The sequence below is a fragment of the Pan troglodytes genome, chromosome 16, assembly GCF_028858775.2.
Source record: "Pan troglodytes isolate AG18354 chromosome 16, NHGRI_mPanTro3-v2.0_pri, whole genome shotgun sequence".
Taxonomy (NCBI): Eukaryota; Metazoa; Chordata; class Mammalia; order Primates; family Hominidae; genus Pan; species Pan troglodytes.
In genome coordinates, this window is record NC_072414.2 from 66,228,050 (window position 1) to 66,240,235 (window position 12,186).

The window sequence follows — 12,186 nt, forward strand, 5'->3', positions numbered from 1 at the left end:
ACAATATTTACAGAGTACCCACTGCTTGCAGGCCCTGTGCTAGACATTTCACACCCCCTCTCTAATCCTCAAGGTAAATTACATTTTGCAGACATGGGACTGGGACCTGGGGAGAAAAATCTCCTCCTCCTGGGTCACAGAGCAAGTGAGCGGCAGAGTTGAGGGTGAGCCCAAGTCATGCTGTCTCCCAAGCCAGTTCCTTCTGAGCTGCCTCCACATGCTGCCTTGGCCAGAAGGCCCAGGAGAGTCGGGGGGTACATGGAATAAAGCATTCCCTGGAATGCACCCCTAGAGTGAGCAACTGGGTCCAAGCCATGGACTGAGGGGCCTGAGGCTCCTCACTCCAAGGTTGGGCCTCCCAGGCCAGACCCCTGCCTGTCCTCCCTCCTAGTGCTGAGGGGTAAGGGGTAGAATTCACTCTCTCGTTGCTCAAGGACTTATGAAGCACCTACTATGTGCCAGGTAGTGAGCCAGAGATGAGCAGAAGCATCACATTCCCCTCCCCACTGTGCATTCCAGACCCTGAAAGTGGTTGAGAGTAAAGAACAATGTGAAGCCAGACTGTCGGGGGTCCTAGACCAAGTTTGTTGCCTCCTAGCTGGATACCCATGGAAGCCACTTGGCCCCCAGGCCTCCATCCTCACTGGCAAAGCTGGCACAGTCATTTTGAGGATCCCAAGCAATGATAGGCAAGGTTCCTGGCACACAGTAGGTGCTCAGTTTGGTCAGTTACCCTCCCCCATCCCTCCTCCGGGCCAGCACTGAACTTTCTTCTAAGCAATTCTTCAATCATGGCACCAGGGGGCTTTACCTTCTCTTAGGCCCCATGAGGAACCCCAATCCCAGGGCTTCAGGATGGGCCATGCAGGGAAGTAAAAGAGAGATGTGCTACTCACCCTGGGAGACTCAGCACTTGAGCTGTAATTCTGGGGGCATCACCCAGGCCCCCTGGCTGTCTGTTCACTTACAACCCAGGCCTTGTTATCACATCTTTACTGGAAAGCAGACAGGCAGTGGTCCTTGTGAGGGTGATGAAATATTCAAATGGAAAAGGGAAGATTTATTATATTGATCTCCTTGGAAGGGCTCACAGGGACCATGAGCTTTAATTATCAGCTCGGAGCCCCAGCGGAGCAATGCCAAGTGATTGTCTGCAGAGGGCTGGATTTATGGCCAGGATCTGCCCCTTAGACACTCTCCTTCCTCTGTGTCTTCTGCCCCAACCCTGTCTCCAGCCCACTGAGTCTGGGAAAGCCAATGAAGCCACTGCCAAGACCCAGTTGTACGCAACAGTCGTTCGGAAGAGCAGCTTCATCCCCCGCTACATGGGCTGCAACCACATGGCTCTGGAGGTACCAGGGCTGGGGCCCTCTGGGGTGGTGGGTGGGGTGGGAAAGGGCCAAGCTTTGAGTAGGCCCCACGCCTTGCCCTTAGCCCCCTCTTGCTGACCTGAGGGTGTGGAGCAGAGATGTCAAGAATGGAAAAAGCAACCAGGCCTTTCCAAAATAGCAAAAGGAGTTGTGAAGACAAGCCCTTTGGCAGGGATGACAAGGATGAAGATGCTCAAGCCTCTTCTCCTTCCCTCTCTGCCTTGGAGGTGGGGGACAGGGGCTCAGCCACACTGCTGCTCCTGGTGTACCGTCTCTGTGCTGCAGTGGGGACCAGAGCCTCCCAGAGCCTGTCTCCCCGAATCTTATGCTAGGGGCAGGGGAGAAGCCCCGTGCTCCCCCTTAGCCCACAGCCCAGCAGTTTCCTGCTCTATTCTTCCCCTCCTGGGATAGTGCCTTGGCCCCCAAGCAAAAGTTTAGGGCCTCCTTGAGCTTTCCTTCAGTACTGTGTCTAAAGAGGTTTGACTGGTCTGGCGATTAGGTATTTAGTTTATTCATTCATTTATTCATCCAGCAACTGTTTACAGAGCCTCTTCCATTAACCAGGACAGGGCTGGGCCCACCTTGGGCCTGGCCACTGCCCCTTGACCCATCACCATCCACCCCCTAGGCCAATTAGCAGCTTTGGGAGGAACTCTTGATGCTCAAAGCAGACATGATGCAGGGACCTGGCCCCTCTCCCATTCCCCCCAACTTTCAAACTGCCCATGGGTGACAGATTCAAATTCAGCTATGGCCTGAGTATGATCAGGGTGGGACCCACAGGACCCAAGCTCTGAGCTTCCACCTACCCAAACATGGCTGATCTGTTCCTATCCTTCCCACCCCGCTACTTCCCACCAGCACCGTGGGCCTGGCAGGGGAGGAAGCATTCTTTTCCCTTCTTTCACAGCCAGGGACACTGAGACCCAAGGGGAGTATGGTATGGGAGCCAAAACTCCTAACCCACATTTCTACTCCCCCACAGCCACCCCTCTGATGCCAGCATATCAGACCTACAGGCGCCCTCTGCTCCCCGCCACCTTCTATCACGCCCTTTCCTGAGGACAGCCAGCAATTCACACACACACACAGAACAAGGAAGAGGGGCAACAGCCTGGCCTTGCTGTCCCCAGGCCGCACCCCACAGGGAGGAGGCCACATCCCCAAGACACAGGCAGAACTTTAGGGCTGCTGTGGAGCTGCCCCACCCCACCCAGCCCTCTGACTTGCCTGGTAGAGCGGTAGAGTAGGGGCCTTCTCTGGCTCACAGCACCCTGCCCACTCTCCTGCCCCAGCACAGATGCCCTCTCCATCCGTGCGACAGGTATGGCCACAGAGCAGCTGCCTGCTCCTGATGGTGAGCGCGTGGCAGGAGCAGGAACTTCTGCTACTTCCCAGGCTGTCATGAGCAGGTGTACTTGGGCAGCTGTCTCATTCACACCTGATCAGAGTCCACACAGAACAGGTGCAAATTAGCTGCCACCACCCCCTTTTTAGTCTTACACCTGCTGGGGAGCCTGTGAGCAATAGGGCCTGCCAGCCTCCAGTGAAATCCCTCAGCCCCAGACCCCAGACCCATCCAAAGTGTGAAATGTACCATCAGAGATTCAATCCTTTGAATGTGATGAAGGGATTCAGTCTCCAGAGCCCTCAGTGAGAGCTGCGAGGCCCTAAGGACTATTGTACGTGCCCATCAGCTCACACCTGTGTGGGGTTAGAGGTGGGACAACCAGCTGAGATGGGTATTGAAAGAGGAGCCTGAAAGGAGGGTGCGGAGGGAGAAAAGGGAGAATGATCCAGAACAAGCCTCACTCCTGGGCCCTCTCCTCCCATTGAAAGTCAGAGCTAGAAACTCAGGGGAGATTATAGTTCAATTCTTCCATGCACAAGTGGGGAAACAGGCCCAGAGTGGAGCAGGAACTGGCCAATGTGACCCAGCTGGAGTGAATGGCTGAGCTGGAATAGACCAGTGAGGACCTCTTCCTATCCCAAGCTGTACCTGGGGCAGAGTCCGTCAGCTGTGTCCAGAGCCCCTTCTTCTTCCTGCTTCTCTTCCCATCAGCACCGTGGAACTAGGATCCCACACATCCCCCAAGACCCTCACCCAAACCACTGCCTGCCTTCTCCCCTTCTTCCTCTTGGGTCTTTCTGTTTCTCTATCTCTTCTTCTTTCATGCTCACAAACACAAGAAGGGTAAATCTTTTCCTCCACTGTTCCCCTCTTTTCTCCTTCATTCATATGATCCTCATTTTTTTTTTTTTTTTTGAGATGGAGTCTTGCTCTGTCACCCAGGCTAGAGTGCAGGGGCGTGACCTCAGCTCACTGCAACCTCCACCTCCCAGGTTCAAGCAATTCTCCTGCCTCAGCCTCCCGAGTAGCTGGGACTACAGGCATGTGTCACCACGCCCAGCTAATTTTTTGTATTGTTAGTACAGACAGCGTTTCACCATATTGGCCAGGCTGGTCTCGAACTCCTGACCTTCTGATCCACCAGCCTTGGCCTCCCAAAGTGCTGGGATTACAGGCATGACCCATCGCGCCCGGCCCATATGATCCTCATTTATCCACAAACAGATATTGAGCTCTTTTCTATGCCAGGCACTTTTGTTAAAACCTAGGATGACAACCGTGAATGAGACAGACATGGTCCCTGCTCGTATGGAGCTTGGGATCTAGCCAAACAGACAGAAAATAAACAAGAAATAAATTAGAATAAACATAAGCTATGATGAGTGCTATGGCAAAGGGAATCCAGCAACTGAGATCAGGAGGACAGGGTGGGCTACTTTACTGAGAATGGTCATGGGAGGTTTCTCAGAGGTGGTGATGTTTAAGCTACAGGATGAGAAGGAGCCAGCCACGATGGGTTGGTGGGAGCTGCAGGGAGTCTGAGTAGAGGGATCAGCATGTGCAAAGACCCTGTGGCAGAAATAAGAGGGGTAAGTGGCAGGAGTAAAAGAGTCTGGAGCAAGAAGACAGGGACTGGGGGCCTGTCGGGAGACGCGGCAGAGGGGCTTGTGGGGTGTCGGGCAGGGAATAACGTGACCCAGTTCATTTTTAACAAGAGCACTTTTGCCATCATGTGTCAAATTGCCTGGGAAAGAGGATGGATTAGGGAAAGGAACAGAAGTGGAGAGGCTAGTGAGGAGGCAGAGGAATCGAAGGAGCAAGAGGAATGAGAGCCGAGTTGGAGGTGGGTGAGGGCTGAGGGAGAGTGGGAGCCATTGGTGGATACAGGGTGAGGGTCAGGGTCCGGGAGATCAGGGCCTCTTAGGCTGGCAGCAGAGGCGCATGGGGACAGACTCCCTGTCTCCCCTGTCTGCCTTCCAGTGTCCCCCAGGCCCAGGCTGAGCAGGGAGTCAGTGAGGGTTGGAGCAAGGTGACGCTGTCCACTCCTGCTTTGTAACCTCCTGCTGGGACCCCGCTCTGCTCTCTGAAAGCTGCGCCAATAGAAGCCTGGAGGAGAGGAGAGGGCAGTCAGGACTGGGAGGCAGGGAAGCCCTTAGGGGGTGACAGAGGACTGAGGAGGGAACAACCAAGGGCGGTCAGGGGAGTGACAACCGGGATCTGATGAAGAAAGAGGAGCCCAGAGATGCAGATGCTATGATCCTGTTCCAAACCAGTACTTCCTGGGGAAACCAGCAAGGCAGGAGAGCAGGCACCAGGGTGAGCAGTGGAGCAGGCACCAGGGTGATGGGCACCAGGGAGGCAAGGGGAGCCTGGCTGTGGCCGCTGATCTCAGGAAGTTCAGCATGGTCGGAGAAACCAGACCTGGGCTTCCTGTCTTCAGTTTATAAAGTGCTCTCTCACAAACGATCTAATCAGAGACCCCTCACAGCCCTGGGAGGAGCCTCATTTGACTGACAGAAACCAAGGAGCTGGAACACCTAGCCCTACCCCTAGCCCAACCCCTCCCCAGGAGCCAGTGGAGGGGCCGAGGTTAGAACACAACCTCCCTTCCCAGGACCCAACTCTCATCGTACCCTTTCTCCCCAAAGAAACTAATGTAAGAGATCCATTGGTAAATCCCAGGACAGAAAGCGGGAGCAGTTGCCTCAGCTCGGCAGAGAAGGCTTCCTGAGGGAGGGCAGCCTGGTGCAAAGCAAGAACCGAGTAAGGCAGGGAACAGGGAGAAGCAGGTGTCAAGTGTGGAGGCAGCCATGAGCTCACGGATGGGGAAAAAGAGGGTAGGCAGTCTGGCTGGCTGTCTCTGGAAGGTCCCAAGGCCACATGGTGTTCACCTGCCTCCTCTCCTCTCCAGATCTTTCTCCGGGGAGTCAACGAGCCCCTGGCCAACAACCCCAACCCCATAGTGGTGATTGCCCGGGTCGTTCCCAACTACAAGGAATTTAAGTGAGTGGGGCCCAGGTGGACCTGGGTGAGGAGGGCAGAGCAGAGGGCAGAGGAGGGGGTGAGGCTGTCATTGCTGCCATGGGCTGATTCCAGGACCTCCGGCAACCCCTCTTCCCCTAAGGCCCTTCAAGCCTCTCCACTGGGTCTGAGGTCCCAGTAAGCTTCCTGCAGCAGACCATGCCTTTCTTTCCCCAGGGAGAGCCCAGGCCCCTGGAAAGGGGCAGCTCAGTCCTCTCCTGAGAGCAAGCTGGAGGGCAGGTGGTGGGGATGAGTGCCGATACCAGGCCTAACAGCTAGAGAGTGTGGGGAGGACAACAAGAGGGGTCCTCATTCCCTGCTCAGGGAACCTCAGCCCCTCCAACCTGCCTCCCTGCCTCACACCCACCACCTCCCCACTCCCCCTCCCACTCTAGCTCAGGGCCACAGGCTCCAGCCAGTGGTTGGCCCCAAAGGCCATCTTGGAACTTCACAGCCTTTAGCCCTGCCGGGCGGAGTCTCCTCCCTCCTCATCCTGGAGGTCTCCCTGCTCCCAGCCACAACTCATCCCCTCCTCCCCTAGACCTCCTTTTGAGTCTGTTGGAGTCACAGTCCTCAGGAGGAGATTCATACTTTGCCACACAGTGGGAAATTCCCCTATGAACGTGTGCTCTCTGCCACAGCACCGACTCCTGGGAGTCAGGGTCTGTCTCGGTCACTTCCAACTGGCCCTGATGGCCCAAGATGACTCCCCTACTTCTCTGTATCTCCTGTTGAGTTTTTATGACTTATGAAGCCCCCTTGCTTGTTGGAGGAAGGAAGATGACTGATGCACACCCAGCCCAGTGGTCCCCACTTGTCGTGAGGTCCAGGCCCGAACTCGGCGGGATCCCTGCAACTCCCTTCTCTTGCATCAACCCAGAGTCAAAGCTGGGGGCCCTGGGCTGCCAGGCTCAGGTGCAGAGCCCAGAGCACTGACCCTGTCTCCCTGCCTCCCCAGGGTCAGCCAGGCTAACAGGGACCTGGCCTCTGTGGGGCTGCCCATCACCCCACTGTCCTTCCCTATCCCGTCTGTGATGAACTTTGACGTGCCTCGCGTCAGCCAGAACGGATTCCCTCAGGTATGTCTCCTCCCCAGTGGTTCCAGCTTCCTGTAACTACCCCACACATTCACTGTTCACTCACTCAGTGAGTCAGTCAGCAGTTCCCTTGACTATCAAGTAAGAGTTGACTGAATCCCACGGCATACCCAGTGCTGTGCTTGCCTGTGCGGCAGAGAAACTGCCCTCCAGGAACTCTTGGTCTGGTGAAGATGGGAGTCACGTGGGTGAAAAAGTTGAACATCAACACAAGATAATGTATAATCTAATAACAAACTGGGAGGGCCTGTCAGGGCTATCACATCAGAGGAGAAGATACAAAAGGACAAATGTATGATTCCACTTATATGGGATACCTAGAATAGGAAAATTCAGAGTCAGAATGTAGAACAGTGGCTACAGGGGCTGGGGAAAGGGAAGAATGGGGAGTCACAGGTCATAAGTACCTAGTTTCCGTTTCAAGTGATGAAAAGTCCTGGAAATAGATAGTGGTGATGGTTACACAACAATACGAACAAATGAATGCATTTAACATCACCGAACTGTACATTAAAAATGGCTACAATGGTGAATGTTGTGTTACGTATATTTTAACCCAGTAAAAAAATATTTTTTGAGACAGAGCCTCGCTCTTGTCTCCCAGGCTGGAGTGCAGTGGCGCAGTCTTGGCTCACTGCAACCTCTGCCTCCCGGGTTCAAGCAATTCTCCTGCCTCAGCCTCTCGAGTAGCTGGGCTTATAGGCACATGCCACCATGCCTGGCTAATTTTTATCCTTTTAGTAGAGACAGGGTTTCACCATGTCGGCCAGGCTGGTCTCGAACTCCTGACCTCAGGTGATCCACCCGCTTTGGCCTCCCAAAAGGCTGGGATTACAGGCATGAGTCACTGCGCCCAGCGAAAAAATTTTTTTTAATCAGAGGAGAGGGATGTAAAGCCTGGATTAGGGAAGGCAGTCTTGAATTTTTTTTTTTTTTTTTTTTTTTTGAGACAGAGTCTTGCTCTTGTTGCCCAGGCTGGAGTGCAGTGGCACCATCTTGGCTCACTAGCAACCTCCGCCTCCCAGGTTCAAGCGATTCTCCTGCCTCAGCCTCCCAAGTAGCTGGGATTACTGGCACCTGCCACCATGCCCGACTAATTTTTGTATTTTTAGTAGAGATGGAGTTTCACCATGTTGGCCAGGCTGGTCTCAAACTCCTGACCTTGTGACCTGTCCACCTTGGCCTCCCAAAGTGCTGGAATTACAGACATGAGCCACTGCACTCGGCCGGCAGTCTTGAATTTTTAACAGAGGAAGGGTTGGTACAGGTTGGACACAGCAATAGCACAAGTGTGAGGTGGAGACAGGCAGGCTATGACGCATGTCAGGGCAGACAGGAGGGCCGTGTGTTTGAGTATGAGGTTGGGGGCGGGTGCACGCACAGACCATGGCTGGGTTCAGGGGAATAGCCAGATTGGTCTCTTCTCATGATCTGCGCTTCACTGCCAGCTTGCCCTACACGATGGTCCCAACATTCCTAGGGGCCTTGGGGGACAGAGGGATTTTTGGAGGTCCCTCCTATTGTCTGCCCACCAGTGCTTATGTCTGGCATAGCAAAAATAGAACAAGACACCCCTTTGGAGCCCAGGCTTCATTTAAAGGCAAAGACATTTGAAGAAGGCTCAGACATGGGGTAGAGTGATGGTGGTGGGGAGGAATGGGACAAAGGGGGACCCTGGGGACAGAGGCTTCAAACCCAAACCAATCCTTTGCCTGATTTCCCTAGAGTTACCTCACACATGGCCCTGCATTTGCCCAGAAAATTAAGAACCAATCAGCAGGCTGTCCCAAGGGGCAAGAGGCACTGCCTGCTTTAATGAGTGTGCCCGCTCCCACCCCCAGGCTTTCTCTGGCTGTCTTTGCTGCCTAACTAGTCTGGGTGGGAGAGGTGCCACTCACTACAGAGACTTGTTCCCAATGCCTTTTGCATGTGTGAGACCCGGTCCAGCAATGGCAGGACACCTGTTGAACATCACCCAACCCCATGGCAGCTGGGCCAGGTTGGGAATTTGCTGGCAGCTGGCACAGAGGTGCCCAGGTGCAGCAGTGAGAGAACAGGAGCAGGCTGCTGTGGTAAGGAGGGGTGGGGATTGCCCGGGCAGAGCCGTACCTGGAGGAGCACCAGTCAGCAGCCTGAGCTCAGTCTTCACACAGACCCCTGCCCTGTTCCCTTTGAGCGTCAGTCCCCTCATCTCTACAGTTGAGGAGGTGGGATTGGACTTGGTAATTTTAGGGCCTGCCCTCTCTGACATCTTGGGGGGCTGTGATTTCTCACCAACTGTCACCGTGCAAAAGCACTGTTTGACCTGGGTTTGACCCCAGCTCTGTGACTTACTGGCTGCATGACCTTTGGTAAGCTGCTCCTTTCTCCAGACTCATTGATTCCAATCTGTTAGGAGAACTCAAAGGATAATCTTTGCAAAGTGTCCAGGCCCAGGGTCCAAGGTAAATGGATTCCACTCTTAACAGAGCTGTACCTCCCCTAGTGCCAGTGTCCCCTCTGAGGCCAGCCTCGCCACTGCCCTTTTCACATCTGGCTCCAAGTAAAAGAAACCCCAACTTGGATCGGCTTAAATACTAAGGATATTTATTGTCACACAGCACATCAACTCACGACATAGAATGCTGCCAGAATTGGTGGATGCTCAGGCTCAGAAGCGTCCTCGAAGTCTCAGGATCTTTCCAACACCCCGAATTACCATCTTCAGCTGGCTAACGGCTCATGGGGGCACTTCACCCAAATAGAATGAAAGGCCAGCAGATAAGAGGCAGTCTCTCTCTTTTTTTTTTTTTTTTTTTGCGACCAAGTCTCTGTCCCCCAGGCTGGAGTGCAGTGGCGCAGTCCTGGCTCACACTGCAACCTCTGCCTCCTGGGTTCAAGCAATTCTCCTGCCTCAGCCTCCCGAGTATCTGGGATTACAGGCGAGCACCACCATGCCCAGCTAATTTTGTATATTTAGTAGAGATAGGGTTCAACCATGTTAACCAGGCTGATCTTGAACTCCCGACCTCTGGCGATACGCCCACCTTGGCCTCCCAAAGTGCTGGAATTACAGGCCTAAGGCACCGCACCCAGCAGCACCCTCTCTTCTTGTAGGTGGTTTTAAAGAGCAACTGGAAACCAACCTTACCCAGCCATCCCTCAGCAGACCTCCTTCCTGTCTGATTAGCCAGGATTGGGTTACATGCACTTCCCTGAGCCAATCACTAAGGAGGGGTGTGGCTCTGCCTTGCTGGTATAAATGTGGAAGGTTATGGAGGCGGAGCCACCCGAACCCAAGGGCCATCTGCTGGTGATGAGGCAAGGAGGGGCATGGTGGTGGGCTAGGTGGCCCTCAGTGGAGCCTGGTGATGATGGCAAAGGCTGAACTGGTGAGTTAAGGGGTAGATGGCCTGTCGGACTTCACCTGGTCCAGCCTGCTGGAACCAACATAGGGTGGGCCGTGTAAGTTACTCCTACCCCGGCACCTTGGAAGGGGCCCATTGCCCAACAGGCTGCTCCTGTTGTTCTGGTCTCCTACAGAGCTGGAGTGGAGCTCCGGGAAGCCATGTGTGCCCACCACCATCCCCTCCTCTCTCAGCCCCACAGCTGGCCTGTCCCCAAGCTCTCCTGGGGCCCCTTCCATCCCCACAGACCCTGCCCTAGTGCTGGCCTCCCCTCAGGCCCCTGCCATCCATTCTCTGAGGAGCAGCCAGGGCATCCCCTGCCTAGCCCTTCCCCTGGGCCCCCTGTCACTATCACGACAAGGCAAATCCCACTCTCAGCCAGGTCCACAGGCCCTGTGCCCTCCAGCCTCCTGGCTTATGGCTCCAGCTCATACAGGCATTCTGCAGCCCCACTGGACGGCTTGCTGTTCTCCACACCCACGCTGCCCCTTCCCACCTCCAGCCTCCACCTCTGCTGCACTCGCAGTCTGGAATGGCCTTCCTCTTCCTTACCTACTGCCCTTGTCCTTCAGGTCCTCCCTGAGGAATGGGGTCAGAAGTCATGGCTTTCTCCTCGCACACCCCAGCTCCCACAACCACAGCTTGCTTAGGACTCTACATGTTTGTGTGTGTGTGTGTGTGTGTCTGTCTGTCTATCTGTCCCCTATCCTCCTGGATGATGGTGGGCTACAGGGTCGGGGGCAGAGTCTGGCTCTAGCAGCACCCCACAGGCATCTGGCATGGAGAAGCCCCCCAGAGTCAACATTTGCTGAGTTCAGTGAAGTTGAACTTACATCTTAATAGCAAAACATCCATTGTCTCCTTTAACCTTACAACAGGCTTTCAAAGTGAGGAGTTTGAGGCATATCCCCATGGGATGATGGGAAAAGTAGGTCCCAAAGAGGAGAAGGGACTTGAAGGCCACACAGCAAAGTTGAGGCAGACCCAGGCCCAGAACCAAGGGGTCCTAGCTCCCTAGAGACCCCAGCCCAGCATCTGCTCCCAGCAGCTACTCCTCCAGATGGCGGCCACTATGCCTGGGCAGAGCAGGCAGAGGTGGATGTGGGTGGGCCCAGGGGAAATGAGGCGGTGGGCGTGGAGGGGCCATGGAATGAAGGCTCTGTCCCCAGGGGAAGCAGGTCTGCCTCCATGGCTGGGGGTTAATGGCTTTTCTGAAGATCACAGCTGAGGGTTAATGACATTCCGTAATTCCACTACCGCTGTGGCCCTTCCCATTAGCATCTGCAGGCAATGCCTGCCTCTCCCCGCCCCCATCCTGCACACACATCAGCCACAGCACCCTCACCAGGGCTCTGGCGTCAGACTGCAGGTCTTCTAACTTTGAGTTCCCACCACTCCTGCCTGCACATGCACAAGACAGGCTGACCCTCCCTCCCCAGTCCTAGGTCTGAAGTGATCTTTCCTAGGTGACTTGCCCTGGGAAACTACTCAGGGAAAGGGCTGCTCCTTATTGGGCAGGCAGCCACTCACCACCTCTGGCTTCATAGGCTCCATTTAGACACATGAATAGGTCCCAGAAAGGGCAGCTAGTGTCTACTAAATAACCCTCTTCCAGGGTAGGAGCAAGGTATGGACGGCAGGGGACTGAGTCACAGGTGCCCCAATGCCTGGCAGACAGTCCCAGCCATGTGGACCCTCCTGCACCCAGGAGAATGGGGTGGCTCTGGGAGGGACATGGTTTGGGGATCAATCTTGAAAGATCACTCCCAAGCCCCACAGAAGTCAGAACCAACTTCTCTCACCGGACCTGTTGGCCAAGCTCCCATAAGAAGTGGGATGCTCCCATCATTGCAGTCTCTGTTCAGGTGTCCAGGGCACCCTAGCCCTGCAGTGACTGCAACCCATCTCCCCAGGGGCAGGGGCAGACACAGCTGAGCCTTGGGCTGGGCCTGGACAAACCA

At 54.9% G+C, this 12,186-nt stretch overlaps 1 protein-coding gene across 7 annotated transcripts in view; it reads left to right on the plus strand.

The window, feature by feature from the left end:
• CCDC33 (coiled-coil domain containing 33) overlaps window positions 1-12,186 on the plus strand; it is a 101,844-nt gene that overhangs the window by 30,779 nt on the left and 58,879 nt on the right. For all 7 annotated transcript variants that reach the window (XR_010151420.1, XR_010151418.1, XR_010151419.1 and 4 more), the window contains exons 5-7: window positions 1,236-1,352; window positions 5,633-5,724; window positions 6,701-6,821. Coding sequence is in view for 4 of the 7 variants with exons in the window: in XM_054667035.2 (XP_054523010.1) it covers window positions 1,236-1,352; window positions 5,633-5,724; window positions 6,701-6,821 (330 nt within the window). In the remaining 3 variants the exon portion in view is untranslated. The remainder of the gene's footprint in view (window positions 1-1,235; window positions 1,353-5,632; window positions 5,725-6,700; window positions 6,822-12,186) is intronic.